Source organism: Tubulanus polymorphus, chromosome 1 (genome assembly GCF_964204645.1).
Source record: "Tubulanus polymorphus chromosome 1, tnTubPoly1.2, whole genome shotgun sequence".
NCBI classification, from domain to species: Eukaryota; Metazoa; Nemertea; class Palaeonemertea; order Tubulaniformes; family Tubulanidae; genus Tubulanus; species Tubulanus polymorphus.
In genome coordinates, this window is record NC_134025.1 from 10732976 (window position 1) to 10754423 (window position 21448).

The window sequence follows — 21448 nt, forward strand, 5'->3', positions numbered from 1 at the left end:
ACAAACTGTTTATCTTTGTCAACTCCAAGATGGCGCTTCGTGAAATAAATTGATATTTTCGTAATTTTTTTGGCTTTAAAAATCTAAATTACGAGGCCTTAATGCTGATAATCATATTAAATTTGACTAGCTAAACGAATTAAGGTGAATATATGCTATCTTAGGTTAAATAAGGACGGTTGTCGTTGAATGGTCGAGCCTTGAACTTAGAAAAGCATGCACACCAGTCGAAATCAAATTTTGTCAAATCAAATATGCTTGATGCCCCAATTCAATTAATTCGCTTTATTGAACCTGTCAGTTTATAACAACATAGAACTCAAATCAATTTTGATTTGAGTTCTATGATTACAATTATCAAATCAGCAGAAACATGTCGATAATTCCACATTCCAGATGTTTTGACATGAGGACGTTTTGACCGTAATTCGATGCACCCACCAGTATTTTTTTTGGCCAATGAAATTCAGAAATCTGGTTGAGGTCACTTACTTTGCCTATGACATGTCGTTTTCTATCTAAAGGATGATTGGTTGTCAACTCGAACTTCTTATCAACCGTAATAAGAAAGAATAATGCATCTCAATTGTTTTGTAGATGACTGACGCTAATGACGATTTTAAGAAACAGTTGGAACAAGAAGAATTTGCACGTCAGCAAGATAATGAGAGCCGATCACAGACTTATACCGATAAAGATGGAACTGTTTTTGAATGGGATTCCGTGAAGAAGGCTTATTTCCCAAAGGTTAGCTTTGAACCAAAAATTTTTTTCGAAAATCGCTTTTAAACTTTGTACATAGTGGGTTTTAAACTTATCAGGCATATGAATTAATCTGTAGAACATGCATTTGTCTTACTTAAGATTATTAATTCATTACCATTTATTTCACCGCGCTTGATATCATTTTAATTTGGTAAATTTCATTGGGCTGTAAGCACAGCTACTTAGGAAATATGAAGCCCAGTCTCTACTAGAGATATGGCATAGAACATCACAAGAATAGCACCCTTGTTTTTATCAATCTTATAATATATATATAATATATAATTTTATTTTTCCATTTTGAATTATGATAATCGTACAAAGTAATACAAATACAAATAATTATAATCGAAATGGCTATATATTCTTACTCTAAGTCCATGATATCAAACTCAGGACTTAGGCTAAGTCTAACTTTACACATGGCTGTAAATTCCAAACTGGAAATTTACTAGACATGATTTTGTAATCTTATTTAACTGAGACCACTATGTTTCAGCTATTTACAATATCAGCCATCATCAGTTGGAAATCTAGTGCATGACTTCATATTCATCTTCAGTTGATACAGCTGTTTTACTTACCAGCCATGGCTGTAAATCCTTGTTAATTGAACAGTATTAGAATGAACTCAGATCAGACTTAAATTTAATCTTGATGTAATCTTGAAAGCTTTCCTGCTTTACAGGTGTATGAATTGTCTTTATATTTGTAGACTAGATAAGTCTATTTATCGAATTCATTGATACTTATTTAAGGAAATGAGAAAATTTTCTTCTTCGTACTTCAGATTGATGAGGATTTCATCGCCAATTACCAGCTGAACTTCGGGGTGTCCGAAACAGAGAAAGCCAAAAATAATGGCAACACAGGTGGAGGGAATAGTAGTACTGCGCCGCAACAACAGGCGTCCAGTTCCGGCGAATCTTCGAATCAAAATTCCGAGTATACCTGGGACGATTATTGTCGATATTATCAGTATTATTACGGTACGTTGCCGCCCGAGGCGTCGGAGTATTACGGAAAATATGATATGAGCGAATATTACGCACCCGAGGCGGCCGCGAACACGGCGAACGAAACGTCATCGGAAGACTGTCGGGAGAATAGCCAGGGAAGTTCGCAAGAAGAAAAAGTGAGCTCCGAACAAAATAAGAAGAATGAAAAAGACGATGCAGCGAAAGCTGGCGATAAAAGGAAAAGACCTGAGGGTAAATAATGGATTAAAAAAAGACTAATCTATAGTGCTCATTCTTCTAACTTTTTACTCTGGAATTATGTGTGCTATGTATAACTCAAAAGTAAATACCATAAAAGCAATGCAGTTTTGATTGTCATTTATCCACTTGATAACTCTAACCAACTTTTGAACAACTTGCCCAAAACCTGTGTGCATGACATTGTCATCAGTTTGTGATTTGTTAAATTATTTGATTCAGCACTTGGGTTGAAGGGGGAACTCTTCCTGCTCAGGTTTTTAAAAGTAGGGATTGTATTGTACAGACTATTAAGGACATTTAGGAAATTCAGTAATACCCCAGTATCTTGCAGTTTTTGTGCCTCATCGACGAGTCCACTTCTTCAGAAATTGATGCCTTGATTGCGAAATTGCCTGAATGATTGAAACGTTACTTGCAGGTTGGTTTAAAGTGGACGACGAGAAAAATACGAATGTCTATGTGAGTGGATTACCGTCCAATACGACCGAAGAGTCGTTTCTCGAACTGATGAGCAAATATGGCATGATAATGCACGATCCTTTCACCCGGAAACCGAAAATCAAACTGTACAAAGATGAAAATGGGGAGGTGAAAGGTGATGGCCGATGTTGCTTTATAAAGGTTTGTATTTAACTATTCAGTAAACTCTGTCTTATTCGGTTTGCACTGAGATTAAATATTTGATGTTTGACAGCTCACTGAATCGACAATCAGTAAAAAAGAAGGCGAAAACCTCTTACTTTGTTAGGTTTCAATTTCCAAGTACTAAACATACAATGTACAGAAAATGGAGTAGGTGCGTGGACACGTAATGAATCAACATTATTCATTAACATTTCATTAACAAGCATTTAATCAATTATGCTAGGTAGGCCTGCATCTCTGTGGCTAAAACAGATGAACCTACCCTAGGTATCACTCAGCATGTAACCTATCGCTATTCTCGGGGAAGCATTTCAAGCTCATTTTGGAGCCTTCCACACTTCCCAGCCTCCCACACTATTCGTCTGTTGTCCATCGACCTGTGGACAGAATCTAGTTTTTTTTGGGGGGGAGGTTTCGATACGCTTTGATGTATGGTATTGGTTAATGTACGTGTCTATCTAGTTTTTTTGGGGGGAGGTTTTGATACGCTTTGATGTATGGTATTGGTGAATGCACGTGTCTATCTAGTTTTTTTGGGGGGGAAGGTTTCGATACGCTTTGATGTATAGTATTGGTTAATGTACGTGACTATCTACCCTAGTCGCATCTGCAGCCCTTAGATTGGAATAAAGAATCAAGATGGTCAGCTTGTGGCCAAGTTGTTGTTCAGCAAATCAGCACATTTTTGAAGTTTTCATTGGAAATTTTGGAGACGCACCCTAGTATATTTGCGACAGTGTATCTCTTGAACCGCTGTTATTTTGCAACACCATAGCTTAATTGCGGGATAGTTCCATGATTTGCCGTTAGGTGTCGTATGCATTTTCTCATGTCCTTAAGCTACGATGTAGCTAATTTGTGATACCCTGACTACAAAGTAGAACTTGTTTGTTGCACCGTTGCTTATTTGCACAATAGTTCATAACACTGTCAAAAGATGGCGCACTAGTAGGCTAACTTCAAACGTATTCATCAACAACAAAAACCAATGAAGAATAGATTACTTCTGAATTGAAAGATAGTAATTCATGTAAATCTCTTAGGCCTAAGCATTTGTACTGCCTGTTTTTGTTTTTGCTTGAAATCGATGGATTAGATTGTGTTGATTTATTGATAATAAAGTGTTGAGTCTAAAATCGCAATTCAAACTGACGAATTTTCAAAAGCGCTTACTTTTGGAAAAATTTAGATTAGTCCAAACTTTCCAGATAAAATCCTGAAAGTGTTGAAAAAGTACTTTCTATTTTGGACTCGATGTCATCACAGAAAATTTCCGCAAATATTATCGTGATCTATTGTGTCTTTCCAGTTGAAACTTGGTAAAAATCTATGAACGCTTACATCTTTCAAAAGAAATCTTAAAGGAGTAATGAAGAGTTTAAAAACAAATTTTCTTGACCACAAACTATCATCACAATAAGCTCATATTTTGATTGTGAAAGCATCTTCTTATTTCGTGGCTTAATCACTGATTTAGAAAAATGCTGGGAACTTGTCTTTGGATTCTGGAAAAAAGGCCAGACTTTTGCTTGAGTCTAATTGCTACAAACCCCTGATAGTTATCCTTGGGGGAGGGCGGAAATTGAGTTGAAGTTAAAAACTGGTCTATTAAATTGGTCCCTGCTTATTGATTTCAGAATGAATCTGTTGTGTTGGCATTGCAAATTCTGGATGGGTCGGACATTGAAGGCCACACGATACACGTGGAACGCGCTCAGTTTCAACAGAAAGGTGAATATGATCCGACGAAAAAGAAGAAACTTTCCAACAAAATGAAAAAGAAGCTTAGACAACAACAACAAAAGTAAGCAAGAAAAAAATATGACTCAAAATGAAGGAAGCCTATGAAGACTAATAAGTCTTGTCTAATATGCCCATCAACACCAGTGCTTTCTATTTGTAACTAGACAGTTAAATGTTTGAATTATTCAAACCTGACTTTGACTACTATTTGAGGGTAACTTCTACTCTTTTCAATGGTCAATTACCGGTACTCCAAAAAATATCAAAATACTCTCAAAATTGTAAAAAGGTTTTTTAGTTCATTCTCAATTAAACTCCTATTGTGGTGATACAACTGACGCAAATTGTGGTGATAACTAATACAAATGTAGAGACCGATGTAGTCAGGTTAGATAATTGTTTGGTTCATTTCTCTTTTAGATTGTTTGATTGGCGACCAGATAAACCATCGGGATTACGTCTCAAACATGAACGAATTGTGGTCGTAGCCAATGCTTTCGACAGCAAGTCTTTTGAGGTAAGTGTCGATAGATGTCATTCTCTACCTGTTGTGAAAAGTTTGCTTTATTGCAGTAGTATCGTAAAACAGCTGCTGGTTCCTGTTTTTGGGGCCAGTTATAATGGCAGGGTGGCCACCTTAGCTGGAAATCAGGGAAGATTCAAGGAATTTTCTTTTCTTTAAAACATCAGGGAGTAGTCAGGAAATTTTGTAAAAAAAGGCTAAAAATCAGGGAAATTTGTTGAGATTGCTAGATCGTGCATAAAATCAAACAGTTTCCGCCTATGTTTTACGTGTTTGACTGTTAATTGATTGGATTCTTAGCAGATCAGTCGGGGAATGTCCGCAACATGAATGCCACGGAATACCTGGTAGTCAGAGGAAGAAGCAAGTCAAATAAAAGTGGCCACCCTATACAAGGCAATTGCTTTAAGCCCGCTTAGTGGGGCATTTAAATAACGTATCTTCAGTCGTCCGATTTCAATGTGTTTCTGAACTCGAGTGATAGGTCTCTGCGCCCGTTTTGATTAGGCCTATGATGAAGTAGGATATTTTCGTCGTTATTCATGGTGGAACCCGAGGCAGCGTTGAATGTTGAAAGTCCGTCTCGGATAGGCCTAGTTCGTAAGGTACTAACTAACATTCAAATGTCAAATGAAATGGAAACTTATTTGCTGATTAACTGCGATGATTAAGCTAGTAGTATGCATGGTAGTACTACAGGCAAATATAACTGTTTTAATACCGAATATATTGAGGTTATCTCAATATTGATACCTCAGCTTTTGCGCGGAATGCAGCGGAAAAGCGTACGAAGCATAGGAGCACGTTATCTCCCCTAATTCCGCCGTGTTAAGCGCTGTCTTAGAAGAAACTCGTCTCGCCTGAGCTGAAGCATTCGAGTTATCCGTCGAGAACAAGACTTCGTGTACTCTTTGAGCTTTGAACTTAACATCCATTTTGACAGACCTGCCCTCTCTATAGGCTAGTTTCTAGTCCTACCCATCCAAAACCATAAGGGCGTTCAAAATTAAGATGTCTCAAATGAACACTTCACATACCAGTAACTGGAATGTTATTCGTCAAGGCACTGACCTGTATATGCTTGTTTCCTCTCTGTCCCTAGAAGAAATTGGTTACAAAAGTTGGCTGGTTACTGTGTGTCACTTCTGCAGCTATTTCTGCAGAAATATCAGTTTTGAAAAACGCTTTCGCAAATTCGTGGTTTTTTTCGAAATTAGCGTAGTCGATATGACGAAAATCGCATGATCAAGCAGACGATCAACCAACAACTTATTATTCCAAAGTTAATTTCCCATTCAATTCAACATAAGCTCCAGGGGCCGGTTGCATAGTCATGGCTTAGACTTAAGACAAGTCTAAGACAAACTTAGTTCTATAGCCAGTGGAACACTTAAGACCGGTCTTAAGATTTAAGACCACTTTTGGACTTAAGTCTCGACTGTGCATCTGGCCCCAGTAGTTTAGCTGATTTTTAAAGAACATTTTCATCATCGGGCTGATGCTTAAAAGTTACTGTTTACCGATTTCTTCACTTGTTTTAGTGCATGTTGACGGATCGATCTGATTATGGACATTGTCTGTTGTTGCCTTGTTTTCTGTAAAGTCTCTGGTGCAAATTGGTTGACTGCTCATTTACAAAATGTGTTAATGTCTACTTGTTTTGTTCGGCGAATATTGTTGTTGAACCAGTTGACGAATGGACCTGATCGTAGACATCCTATGTTGTTTCCTTGAATTTAGTAGTCAAATTGGTCGACTGTACCCATGGACTCTAAAACGTTTTAGAGTCCATGACTGCACTAACATGTGATGTGATAATGCCTACTTTGTTTATGCTATGACGCTCAGTTTAAACATGAGCATTTTTGCCGGAGCCAAATTTGAGCACGGTTCTGATTATTGCGTGTGAATTGCAAATGGTTTCGGAAGTGTCTCACTTCGCTTGATTTAAGCATTGTTTACTATCGAGTGGAGGGTTTGCTTGTGAATGCGCGCTCTCTAATTAGGCACAGGCCAGATTTAACTGGGCTTTGATATGTTATGTTAAAATTGATAGGTTTCTTCCTTTCTTATTACTTGAGGAAATGTGAAATCATCATCAAAACAATACCACCTCTCTGGTCGGTAGGCTTTAATTTTAGAGCATGAAACTATCTCCCAACCGGATTCAGATGTTCAAAATTCTTGAATCTCTTTCGAAAGAGGCTTGCTCGTATATTCATTTGAGGGTGTTTGCGATATTTTTTCAGCAATTATCAACGCCCGATACTAGATAATGAAATTAATAACCAACATTTTTAATGTATTTAGTACAATTCAAAGAATTTTATGTTTTACCATTTGCATACTATTTTGAATGTCATCCTAAAAAAGCGCTTATTCAATTTCATTATGACATAGAATTACCGGGTATTAGTACAAACTCTGATTTTCAGCTCATATTCGATGAATTGCGAATTAGATTTTGCGTAGTTAGAAGAACGCTTCTTTGCTTTCAGTTGACCGGTTCGGCCGTTGTGTTTGTTTCAAACGTAACGGCGGTTGCGATGGGGTCACTTTGTTATCATTTCATACGTAGGTAAATAGAGATCATCGTTGTTCACACAGACGAGGAATTTCGATAAATCCTTTCGGCGGCGCTGCGATCTATAATTTGCCGTGATGGACAGACGGATGAGTGAGTCGCGGGCCGTATAGCTATCGTAATATGCTAATCAAAATGTCACATAGGGTATGGCAACCAGAAGACGGTGATCACATCCGTTTGTTCGAGAGACAGTAGCTCGCCCCCTCGGGCTGTCTTCACTTTCTATATAATAGAGCAGATGACAGCGATTATAATACGGAACGAGGCATATCATTGAGGCGCTATTCGCTGTCAATCAAACTAACGCTGATAACGGAGAGCACGCTCTTGTTTGAGGCGATCGTGATATGAAGGGTTCGTCATTTCTGTAACGAACCTGATCTGCAATGAACCCGATCTGCCACCAGTACCATTGCAAATTAGAAAAACCCCTTTTCGCTTTTTTTTTGATACCGGTATGTAACCAGAATCAAAATCTTAGACTTGAGTTTTGGTTTGGTTGAAATTTTTGGAAGTAAGATTTCCCCAACTATTGTTTTCAATGTGTAGCCTTAACAAATGAACTACTGTATTTAAATATATGGAACAGTCATGATTAATTCAGGGTCACTAAGACTCCTTGATTCCTTGTAAATTCCTTCTAAACCAATAAGCTCCTCGAATATCCTTGAATTTGAGCAAAATGCCCAAAAGTTCTTGAAAACTCCTTGAATTTTGAGAAATTGGCATTTAGAAAATTGTTGGGTTTTAGGTCTAGTTATTATACACACAGATTATACCATATTAAATGGTTTACTAAGATAAACAGAGCAGATTTAGAAGGAATCTTATCTATAGTAATTGGGATATGAAAGTGATGCGTACACTTCCTCGAATTTTGAAATTTTTATCCTTCAAAAGTCCTTGAATTCTGGTACGACTAATCTGTAGATACCCTGTAATTGACGATAGCTGTCATAAAGAAATTTATCCATAAGAGAATTGCATCTATAATCTTATGATTCATGTTGATGTTAGATATTGTTAATCTCATGAGTCGGCGGTGTTAATATCCTAAAATATAAGCGTCACGACCTGTATACGTCATTGAAGGGAAATGTTTGATGGTGACTTTGATTTGCTATGACGCATATTGGTTTAAACTTATATGAATCTAATTGATGATGAAGTAAATCGTGTTTATTATTGTTATCAAACAAATACGTTGCCATGAGCCGTTACAATTCATTACCAATACATACATGGAGTAAGGATCTACCCCCTGAATTCTGTAAAAATCATCTAAGTTAAATAAGACAATTTTTTATTCCTTTCAGTTTTCATTGCATGCAATAAACATGATTTTTTTGTTATTTCCATCTTGATCAATCTTGTAGAGTAAGTTTCATTTCTGTTATTATTTGGATCGAATTCATCACAATTTTCACTCCTTCTTTTTTCTCTGCAATCCTTCCGAGATTTTACGTGGAAAGTAATCGAATAATTTTAAAAAAAATTGTATTTTGTCCCACTTTTTTTTCTTGAAAACATCCGTACTCCAGGTATTTAGTAAAAAAGGGCCTAATGAACCGGTAATGATTTTGAAAGTAAGTTTCAAATGTTTACAATGTGATGAATAAAGGTACAAAGGCCTATATGGATGTATTATAATCAGATATTTATGTAGTCCTAATGATATCTTTTGATATCTTTTCAGAGTCAATATCCACTGTTTAGCAGCTTTTTTGACGCCTTATAAAACGTTACCATTATGAAACCTAAACAATGCTAACCATTCAGCGTCATTTTACAAACGACAGCCGTAAATCGATGTGCAAAACGTCACAGGTTTATGTGTACACAAACAAGCTATCTGGCAAAATATTATTGACATAGATGTAGAATGGCTTCCTGTGATTATATAATGACCTATATTTGAACGTCGAAATGTTATATTGCATTGAATATCATTAGCAGAAATGTTATATTGCATTGAATATCATTAGAAGACGTACTGTAATAGTAAAGGATGTATGATAATATCAGAAGCGGCAGGCATAAATAGAAATGATAAGTAAATCGGATTATTCGGTTAAATGGCGGATGTATACACGATGCGGAAGTCTGATATAAAAGTCAGACCCTGACGTGGGCATGCCGGTGGAATGACGAAGCTATCTACGATGTGTGTAGGGCAAGCGTGAATTTCATCAGCGGCTACAAGCGGTCAATATGAAAATGTGTAAACATATAATTTCAATATTCAAACGTTTTAGAAAATATGTTTGATATAAGGAGTATGCAAGTTTCGTGAGATTAGCATTTTATAATAGCATAGCTGTCATATACGGCTCCGTGTCCTCTGATGGCATGTGTATTAGGTGACAATTCAATTCAATTCTTTATTGATCCTTATTACATTGAAATTCCGGGATAAAATTCCCAAATTCAATAAATACAAATTTTATAATAAATTAATACAACATACATGACACATGGGTAATTCATACAGAACAACATAAGCATGTTATTTTAAATGACAATGTCTACTTCAACCCACCCAGACTCAAGACTCTAGGATATCGAGTGACAGCCAAACCCGTGGCCCGGGCCGGCTGGCTAGGCCACACGATATGCTCGAAGTCATGATGAAGCAGACATCAGAAGAGCTCTTTCTTCATCCATGGAGGCAATGAAGTTGCAAACCAGCTTAGAGGCATAAGTAAATGAAGTCGGTCGCAAGTTCGCGATCTATTATTGAGAATTTTCAATAAAAAAATTTAAACCACTACTAGAGTCGAAGACCTGTATCATCTACCCAATCGCCAAATCTCATCATTCCCCAAATTTCTTAAAACTTCGATTTCAAATTTGCAATTCCACATTAGCTAAGCCCAGAAATTCTACATTTTTTCCCCAGGCGTCAAATAATTTTCTAAAATTAATTTTCTTGTTTACATCTGCATGATGCTTGATTGATGTGCAGCATACTTACTCAGACATGCCCAACTCGGATCCAGGAATTTTTGATAGGGCGCCCATAATATCCGAGGCCAATTTTCTGAGCATCTATAGTGTTTCTAGAACAAAATGACCACCAAGTTTGGTGTAACTTTCTTAAGCCAGGCTTTGAAAATTTTATCTTGGCAAAAAATTGGGGGCCAAGGCCTCTTAGGCCTCCTTGGATTGCCCCTGCTTTCAATTAACTTGGACAAAAACTATTTTTGTAATTTCCTTTCTCATTTTCGTGGACCAATTTTGCCGTTGGACAAGTTTTACTGTATTGTATATTTGGCTTATTTTATTTACTGGTAATAGGAGCTCTTAATGTTCACTTCTATTGTGAAGGCTCATCTTCCTATTCGATTCTATGGTCGTTATTGATAGCGATGTAGTGATTATATCATGAATCATCGGTATCCCAAATGATTTTATTATTCTAGAAAGTTAGACAAAGTATTAGGGATAGTATCTAGTAAGGCCAATTTAGGCTACGGGTCCCTGATTTGACTTTTACCCAGGAGAGGAGAGAATATCATGCTTTACTCCACCCTGTATTGTTAAAACTGATCTAGAAAATGTGTTCCAGGGTACAGACTTTTAAAAGGGTGACTGTTATCTTTTTACGTGATATCATTGATGATAATAAATTTTCTGCAACATTCTAAAGGTTAGAATTTCCTAGAACTTTCAAGTTAAACTCTCGAAGTATGTAGGCCCTAGCTTTTCGCTTCATCATTTGACCGATCATCAAACAATAAAGATTTTTTGGGATTTCCTTATTTTGTCATTATTCTAAAAATCTGATGTTAAACTTTTTTTTCGAGATTTTTCTCATTATTGTAAAATATCGTGTGGCAGCTAAACGATAGCAATCACTTCATGCGTAGTTCACGCCCTGTGGTGGAAATGAAAATTTTTCTTTAGGGGACAAAGCGAAATCGTAAATGACCGTAATATTGGGACGATCTTGCGCCGCGAAACTAACTACGCGTCATCCGGGCAGGAAGTTTGCCTGTTTGCCGCCTTTTGTCTAGTCGTGGCCTTTCCTTGCGCTAAACAAGAGGTTGCTCCAACAAGTATCTCGACCATCGATCGCGGTAAGATAGATAACGGATGCGCGCGCGAGGACGGGGTATAAATTTCCACGACGGTCGGGTCGGTGTACCGATTTTGAATTAGTCGTCTCGCGCTATTGTCCGTGATCTACTGTCACCGCGCGCGTTAACAGCGGCGACGTCGTCGTCGATGACAGTTTCAATATTGTCCCCTCATTAATCACAATACGCGGCGAGCACAATATCTCCTCGTCTCATACGACGACGAAATCAAGAATTTTCAATAAGTGTTCGAGTGATTAAGATGGCGATGATTGCGATGCAGGTATGCGCGGAATGTCTCGCCGTCGCTCTCTCTCTCTCTCTCTTGCGCTGATCTTTACCGATCGCGGGAGCAGTATTACGACGACGTTCGCCTCGGAGCGTCGTATGCGTGTGTATGTATCCGTTCTCTATCGTGTTGATCGATTATCTCCTATTAATTCAACACGGAATCGTCTTGTTATTAGTCGATGTTTACAGCCGACGGTGACACGTCGGCCCCGGTATCGTCGCTATCGCGCTGCTATTAACCACCGCCGCCACCACTACCAGCGAGTCGATGTTGACTCTCTCTCTCTCTCGCGACTGACTAATTTCGCGGTTGCGACTACGACTGATTTCGAACTTTGAATCGTATTGACTCGCTCGATGCCTTTAAGGCGACGGATACGTTGTTACGCTCACCTCGATTGATTGACAGCTCTCGGCCCTTTTCTGCCTTTTCCGTCTAAAAAACTAGCGCCACTGTACTATGGTATGATCATTAATTGATAATTGATATTTGCTGTAATTCCTCTTTAATATCTCTTGTAGTCTACAGCTGATTGATGTTTGCATATTTTAGCATACAATTTTAGCATATTCTATTACTATATTCATATCTTAGATCAAGTCAAATTTTAGCAAAAGCCATGGCATTAATTTACTGAATGACTTTTTCTTTCTATAGGAATGTAAATTCGCCCCGGCGATATTAGAACCTGTAAAAAATTGGCAATTGACTGCGGCAATCAAAAAATTGCTTCCAACGCACCTACTCAAAACAATGCACAAACCAGATGGCGCTACAATGCACTCATAAGTTATACGTAGTGAAAATTAGTTCATTTTCAATGAACTTTGAACTGAATTTTAGGCTCCCAAATGGAAATGTTGTCAAACAAGTCATCAAATAGATATAAAATTGACGTTCCCAATAAGTGTATGGTAAAGTTTTATTAGAAATTTATTTACTAATGAGAAAAGTTGACTCAATTTTATTTGAAATGTGGAAGAAATTGAAGCGCGGTCAGTTTCAATAATGTATATTAGACGGTTCGCCAGAAAGCCAGCAGATTCATGTTAATGACCGAAAATGTCTAATTAGCCGATTGCGTTAATATCCTATAAGTGTTACTACCTGTAGGTGTCATTAAAGGTGAATATGTGGTGACGAGTTTGAATCGCTTTGACGCAAAATGGCTATGAATAAATATGCATCTTAATTGACAACCAAGTAAATATTATCAATATTGTTATTAAACAAATACGTTGCCACGCGACATTACAATTTATTACAAATATATGCATTTTAAAGCCCAACCCACACAGCACCGAAAAGACGTTTTTTCCTCGTGAAAAAACGTTTTCGATGTTTTTTGTTATGCCGTGGGGTTGGAGGCAAAACACAAAATGCTGAACCGAAAAACGTTTTTCACGAGCAAAAAGCGTTTTCTGAAAAACGTGTTTTCTGTTTCGGCGAAACACATATTTTTTCCCGTGTGCGTTGGGCTTAAGGACTTCATAAAAAATATTTTGGAGGAAGGGTCCATGCCGGAATTCTGCAAAAATGATAAATAGTACAATGTGATCAAAATTTTGATTAAGCATTATCGGGTGTGACTTTCGTGAATAAAATCTCATTTGGCTGCCTGGCAGCTGTTTTTATTCCGTGCGTGTCATTCGGTGAAGTATATTTATTACTAAGTATATACGTTGGGCTTCGTATTTCCCCACATTCCGAGATGTACGTGTTGTTGCCGAAACGAAAAATCATCACCGAGCGTAATCGAAGACTCGGCGTTGAAAGTTGTTTTTTAGTTTTCGTCGTGTTATCATAAGATCGTCGCGGAATTTTTCGTTCTTCCGTACGTCAACAACGAACTTTGTTTTAATTGCTACTTTTTTTCCATCGATTATATGAGCCAAAAATAAGCGCCTCGGGTACACCGCTTACACCGGTTCTATCCGTTCTTTAACTAGATTATCGCTAGATGACATGGCCGTCGGTGATTTCTAGAAGCGCGTCGTCCGAAAATACGGACGGATGAAATGTCAGCGACATCACCACGGGTCCGACAGATATGCATGGGTCAAATGTTGGACGGGTCAAATGTTGGACCGATAATGAAAAATATGGATCTTTTGGAAATTCCAAAAATGTTTCTATTTTGTGGAAGAGATGGTCCAAAAACCGTAATAGGCATTAAGTGCCAATTCTGTTTTTAGAATACATTAATGTACATGGATGCCTCTGATTTTTCAAATTTAATGGAAAAGGGTCCCAAGACTCCCTGCAAGGGGCTACGTGCCTACGGTGCTCGTCTTAGCGGAAACCCAATGTATGCCTTTTTTTTCCTCATGTCTGACCAATTTAGGATGTGTCACTGAATATAGCAGCATCGCCGGCTGAGTGGCTGATGGAAGCGTACTGCCAGAGGGGATTCCCTTGTCAGAAACCTTGTCTAGACTCAGTTTCTGCATTTATGGTAAATACGACAACTTCACTATCACAAAGTCCCCTTTATCCAGCGGTTAAATGTATTGGTTAAGATACTAAATATAAAATCCCTGTTTCAATCCCGGCAGGTGTGGCGTGTTTATAAGGGACACCAAATCAAAATAAATCAGACCAAATCTACCATCGGATTAATAACAATCCCTATTTTTAGATAAAAAAAAGAATGATACTTAATTATAATATCCGATTACTTCGTAGTTTTTACCAGTAGCTAAGAACTTTGTCCCCCTCCCCCGAAAAAAGATTGCTCCCGAGTGTACGTGTTAGTTTAGGGAGTTTTTTAAATGGAAATTGACAATATTAGCAATATTTGAGAGCTTCGGTAAGAGTAACATCCCTGTTATTCTTGAGAAAACATTGATCTTATCGGATTGTGTTATTTTATCCTATTACCAACTACGAAAGACAACAACATTCGGCGGAACAGCTATGCGCATAGTTTCGTCAGCGCGCGCTGTAGCCATAGTAAGCCGAAACACTCCCCGGGCGCGCGGCGCGCGTCGGGTTACCAAGAAAACCACGCTACGAGCACTACGACGCGACTACAATTCGGTCAGAACGGCGATGCCGGAATCGGTTACGGTACTTCGTTTACGCGCTATCTGATGGTAAATAAAATAATCACGCCGCGTCTCCGACGACCATCGCACTCGTGTATATCGTACGACCATTTCGACGGTAAAATTGACCCGCGATTTAAACGGTCGCGGCGCATCCGCCCGGATCGTTTTACGACTCCGAGCTTCTCGTTGAAGAAGTCTAGCGATGTTTTCGAAAGAAGCGAATCTTCGGCTGGTGATGTCGAGAATGTTTGCGCTTGTAGGTAAAGAATGATGAACAGCCGATAGCAGTCATTCGTAGAATTATTGTCGGATTTCTGTGCATGTTTATGCGGTTTCGTCGACTGCAGTTCTGTCATCTACACTGTATGAGCCATTTGTAAAATTCTCCTGCCTAAAATATTCGAAATTTGAAGTATCGGGAATTTTAAAGCCACTTCTCCATCCTCGCTCGTGTGGATTTGTGCCTACATTTAACCATGGATGTGTAAACTAGGGTCTTGTTTATTCATCCATGATTTACTAGTAACGAACCATGCCCTGTTAGACCATGGAACTAAATTATTACAAGTCGCGACGGTTTACCCCGGGCCCGGGGCACGAGTCGGGTTCGAGTTAAATTTGTGCCTTATTAGAAAGAGCACATTAACATTACTTTATACTAAACAATGACCAAAGCTAAATGAGTCACTTTCGGAACCAGTTGCTATTCAGACGCAATAATTTGACCCGTGCTAAAATTTGGCTCTGCCTGGTACGAAGTTATTGGTTGGGCCAAACTGACACGGGCCCATTTGACACCCATGCGAACCTAGTCTACGATTCAGGCATTTATCATGGTAGTGCAGTCTCAACGCCTTCAAGTTAAAATCTCTGCTTGGATTCTGTCGTCCCCTGTAAAACTGATGATATTTGATATTCAAACTATGTACAACTGGGGCTTTTTGCGGTAAGCCCATTCTTCCTGCCATGTTGCGTAAATACTTTCATTGCGATAGTTACGTCAATGCAAAATATATTTAGATATACTTTTGAGTACATGCATAAAACTCTTTCTTTCATCCTACTGTCTGGAAGCTTTCAACTATTCATTGGGGAACTCGTAAAAATTGTCATACATTTGAAACTCCTTGTAACCCTTCAGATGTAAACATTTATCGGTTATAACAAACCTTAATTTAACACAAATAGGAAATGAAATAGGACATGCTGGAGTGCATTATCAGTTATAACGAACATATTTTCTGGTCCCCCCTGAAGCTCGCTGTCACAGGCTTCTTCTGTACTTTCATTTTCTTTTTTTTTCCAGAAAAATCCTGCTGCAATCATTAAAGTACGTGATGAAGTCAGAACGGAATGTGCTAAATATGGAGAAGTTCGAAAAGTTTCCGTCTATGACGTGAGTTTTTAGCTGTGCCTGGATAGAGTTCTGAGGGCTCACAGAACTACGGACACTGGCAGAAAGGGCCAAAATTTGCTTTTTGCCATAACAATGTCCAACGTGTTTCCTTTGTTTATTTGTTTGACATCATGATATTTATATATTATATCAAAAATACATGTGTTTTTGATTAGGCCTATATTAATGTCAGTTAAACTTGTGTAATGAAAAATTCTTTTTGAAGTACAATTTTTTCGAATCAATTCGGCACCATAAAAATCGTTGAGGAATTTTGTTGACATTTTTGACATTCAGTGATTCATTTGATCGATAACTATTTATTTGTTGATATTGTTGTTTTTCTGAATAGCATCACAAGGATGGTGTGGTGTCGGTGATTTTCAAAGAACCTGAAATGGCAGACGCGTGCATCCAGGGCATCAATAAACGCATATTTTTAGGTAAGCTTTGGGATCGTGTTACAGTAGAACTCGCTAACGGCGATTCGAATTTTTCGATCTGGATTTTCACTCGATGAGATATTTGATCCATTTAACCAATCAACCATATAAATTTTTATTCATAATTCGCATTTTACTTAATTTTACTTAATTCAGAGAAATCTAGGCTGTCCCTTAGTCAGTCCCTTAGTCAGTTCCTGTAGATAAACAGCGGTGTTGAGCTGTAGAAGCAAAAACATTTGAATAAAAAAAAAGCATTCGAATAAATGTTGTTAGAATCATATACGATGTTCTTGTGTATTGATTCTGATACAAAATTTCATTTTCTTCATTTGACAGGGTAGCTACTTACCGGTACCTTGAAATTTGGGAAAAGTTGGGGAATTTTCTTTTCCTTAGAGAAGTGAGGGAATAGTCGGGGGGAATGTTATAAAGCTAAAAATCAGGGATATGTCGGGGGGGAAATATGCTGAGATTGCTAGATTGCACCTAAAATCGAACAATTTCTGTCTATTTTAGTAGTCTTTTAGATTACTGGTCTCACTCTCTTAAGCCCGGCGCACATGAGGCAATTTTCAGTCGCCGGTTGCTGCGACCGATTTTTGAGCAACCGTTGAGCAATCGATCGCTTGGTGTCGCCCGTGTGCTACCACTGGAGACGGAGAGGCGATTATATTTCCCACCAAAAATCTTTATCATGTGACTTGTTAAGATGGCCACGCTACTTACCCGGGTGATGCCGTATTTGGAAGTATCACATGATAATTATTCGCTTACTCATTGGCTAGGTTGATGAGGTGATCGTTGCTTGGCATCTCCAGCTACCGCACACGAGCAACTCCCGAGCGATCGCCGAGCAATTTCTTGGCGACAAGCAATTTTCTGTCGCCCAATATCAAACATGTTTGATATTGGGCGACACGGAGCAATTCCTTTCGACAACGAGCAATCGCTGTCGCCCCTTGCCGCAGACGAGCGATTTTTTCATTCGACGCCGAGCAATTCAGGCGGTTGCTCGAGAATTGCTCGAAACTGTCGCCCGTGTGCGCCGGGCTTTATATCTCTTTTTTTGATGTATGTATACCCGTCCAATGCAAATATGTACGATTCGGTTCTTGCAGGTCGCGTGATAACCGCTGAAACTTGGGACGGTCAGACTAAGTATGACACCGGCGAAACGGAAGCGGATCGCGAGGCGAGACTGAAAAAATGGCAGACATTCTTGAACGAGTCGGATAATCAAGTCGACGCAGAATCGACGAAGACAACACCGGCGGCGGCATCTGATGACGAAAAACCGAACGAAACAAAAGAACCGGAAAATTCAATTCCACAGGTATGACGAGGTGTAAAGAAATTTACGGCCTTTTTCCGAGCTTCGTCGCGATTTCAGTGCTCAGATACGCGAATGATTTTTTAGAACTTCTTTGATCGTAAAACAGCTAATCATAAACACTACAAAATTTGTATCCAAGTTGTTCAAGCTTGATTTTGACTTCCTTTCCAAAAGACATTCAGTCCGTAAGGGATGTCAAAATTTTACGGGGTGTCCGGTCCCCCACGGACACCCCCTATATCCGCTACTGAGTATGCACATGTATTTCATTGCGTACTGTTAGTCAATTTAGAAATTTTCTAGATCGTCATGATGCCCCGTGTATTTACTAGTAATAAAAATACTTTAGTACATATACCCATGCCATCACACGGAGATATCGGTAATTTGGCCTGGATCAGGCCTGAGTTAAATTTGGCCTGTGCCTGATAAAACTAGGGCCCATTTGCCACCTATGTGAACAGTTGTTCCAGGCCTAATATCGCATGGGCAACACACATTCACCGAACTTGCTTACAGGATGTCGTTGAGGCCAAGTATAGACTAGTAGAGTGAATTGCTAAATGGTTTATTTCAGATGGCAGACGTCGTCAGCGGAACCTGATAGTTCTAACAATACACTCAACACAAGAGTATATTAACAGTTGCTGTGCTACACCGCGAAAATATGATCTGCAGAAAAAAGTTCATGAACAATGCTTTTGAATTATTGTCGTTACAAAATGGTACGCGAAAAAGGCAGGTTTCGAACGTATAGTATTTGCAATGCGCCGGAAGAAACTAGTGAAAATATTTATATGCTATATTTATATATAGTGGAACCTCGTTACACAGTGGCGTTGGAAGTGCAGCGACCGCAGCTGCGAAATAATTTACTGAATGAAGTTTTTTTCTCTTTCTATACCACATTTTTGAAGAAATTAAGTAAATTCACGGCGGCAATATTTAGAACCTGTCCAAAATCGGCATTTGGCCACAGCAATCAAAAATTGCTTCCAACGCGCCTGTTACAGCTAACTTCAAAAGATCAGAAAATCTGTTGGTTATAACCAATTGTTTGTGGTATCCGGTATGAAATTAAATTTCAAGGGCGTATACAATGGGCAGGTGCAGGGGGTGTCGTGTCAAGTTGCCCTGAAATTTCACTGGAAAATAAACAAATATTAAACTGATAACTAAAAAAATCAGAATTCATAAGCTTTTCTCTGTATTTCCAAAAATGAGTTAATGCTTTCCCACGAGTTTTCTTTTGGGATGCCCTTATGATTATAATGATGTGCCCTATTTTGGACGTGCGCCCATACCTGAGTCTGACCCTATAGATCTGCCCCTGAATTGTCTTACTCGGGACGAAGTTCAATATATTAGTCATATCCGATGAATCAGTGCATCCGAGTTCGTTACAACGAGGTTCCACCGTACTTTCACAATCGAAACCTGCCTTTTTCGAGTATTTGAGGAGCTCAATCTATGAAGCCTGCCTAGAATCCCTAGTTGAGTTAGAGAAACGTTATTGGATTCTAATGATGAGGCTAAGATAAAATGATACCTCGTTTTTCCTAATCGGCCGGGTCGCTTTTGTAAACTGCGATAGAATTTGTAATCAGTTCATTTCTATTAACTGTGCTGGGTCAGGGTAGATAGGCGGCTGGCCGGGTCACGTTTTAAGCTGAGCAGACATGAGAAACGAGGTATCAATTTTTTACAGGCTTAACTTTATTTGTTAAGATTCTTCATGCAAACGTGTTCTAACGTAGTTAGTCGTTTTCTAGTACATAACTACTGAGCTTAACGATATCGTTTTTTTTCCGATGAGTAAATTTGTAAATAAAATGTCATGATTATGATATTGTAGCTGTTCATTATCGTATTGTCTTTTGTTATTGCTGCGCGGTCTGACTTGATTTCCTACAATGTAATTGACCCATATTCCGCGGCTACCCGCGTGGTTCGAACCCGCGATGCCCGGAAACTGGCATTTAGGTTCACCCATATAAAACGGCCGTCGCAAACTGAGATTATTATTGTTGAAAAACAATTAATCCGTACTTAATTACTACTAACGGCACTATAGATTAATTAATTGGCCGACACAGAAGTATTTTCCCATGGTATCGCTGGGATTCTGAGAGCATATTCATATTCTTATGACTCAACAACCGCCGCACAACAGGTGTAAATTATGACGGATTCTCAGAATCTGCTCCGCGATAAAAATCATTTGCGGGCACCCCGGTCTTTAATGATATTTTTTCTCAGCCCACCAGGTGCCTTACAGGTCTTACACTTTCTATTGTCAATTAATTCATAGGGATATATACAGAAAATTTGCCTCATGCTCTGGAAGCGTTGGCACGTACAGTCTTGGAATAATCGAGGACTATTCAAGAAATAGATCGGTAAAATCCATTGACTTTGAGCTGCAGCAGTTGGCTGGGTTTGAGTAAATGGGTTCTATTGAACCTTTTATGGAAAAGGGGGTTAAGTAACATCCCCTCTAAGAAAATGAACACCTTATTTTAGACCCCGAAAATATTCCCCGCTTTTGTTCTACTTTTTAGACCCTTTACAGACTCATTTCCTTGTTAAAATTTGTTCACCCCTAGCAGCATGGTGCCCTCGCCACTAGCATTCCATTTCCTAGTTGACAGGTGGCAGTTCAACGTTCTCAAAAATGAACCCTCGCAGGAAATCTTGGCTTCCCCCGGCTGTATCTTACTCGATGGGAAAAAAAGAAACGATCGTCGCTGTCTTGTCAGTTTTTTCCGACGGTATTCTCCGAAACGAACTTTTTCTCATTACAGATTAAGGGCATCAAGCTAAAAGATTGGCCTATTACCCTTTCTTGTTCGGTAATCAGCTACGGTGCACCTGTTCTTATTAAATCGCTGGCGCTATCGGCCGCCAAAAGAACATCCTCTGATTATCTCTCTTTCTCTCCCTCTCTCTCTTTCTCTCTCTCTTTCTCTCTTTCTCTCCCGTGCGCGAAAAATTGTCTGAAAATCCTTCTGAGCTTTTGTCTTCTGTATAGTATTAGATATAAGCTCGGCGAAAAACAACGAATCGTTTTCTTTTGCCGAAGAGATCAGCTTCGTGTGTATATTCTCGCGCAGTCCCTGATTTATTATTTACTCTAATAATTTACTCTAATGTAATGGAGTACACTCGATGAAGAATTATGAATCGTTCATACTCCTTGGCGTTTTCGACACTGTTTTTCGATGATGAATTGATACGGAAACTTGTATGTATTCCTTTGGCATTATTTTCTTCAAAAACAAAAAAATTGATACCTTGTTTCTCCTTTCCGCTGAGCTTTAAAAGTTGACCCGGCTAGCCACCTATCTAACTTGTGCATTACTTTTTGAA

The 21448-nt window shown here is 38.8% G+C and overlaps 1 protein-coding gene across 1 annotated transcript; it reads left to right on the forward strand.

The window, feature by feature from the left end:
• Window positions 1-22: 22 nt before the first annotated feature.
• On the forward strand, window positions 23-19922 carry LOC141914977 (17S U2 SnRNP complex component HTATSF1-like). Its single transcript, XM_074806328.1, has 10 exons — window positions 23-144; window positions 598-747; window positions 1556-1976; window positions 2404-2606; window positions 4268-4434; window positions 4794-4890; window positions 16211-16300; window positions 16653-16743; window positions 17865-18079; window positions 18657-19922. Exons 2-10 carry the CDS (start codon window positions 598-600, stop codon window positions 18681-18683), a joined length of 1461 nt encoding a protein of 486 aa, XP_074662429.1. The 5' UTR covers window positions 23-144; the 3' UTR covers window positions 18684-19922.
• Window positions 19923-21448: the final 1526 nt, after the last annotated feature.

Bases quoted from the DNA above. Each gene is read 5' to 3' on its own strand.
- LOC141914977 (XM_074806328.1), top strand. From the start codon at position 598: ATGACTGACGCTAATGACGATTTTAAGAAACAGTTGGAACAAGAAGAA. The intron at 1,977-2,403 runs GTAAATAATGGA...CGTTACTTGCAG, and splicing joins TAAAAGGAAAAGACCTGAGG to GTTGGTTTAAAGTGGACGAC. The intron at 16,301-16,652 runs GTGAGTTTTTAG...TTTTCTGAATAG, and splicing joins GAAAAGTTTCCGTCTATGAC to CATCACAAGGATGGTGTGGT.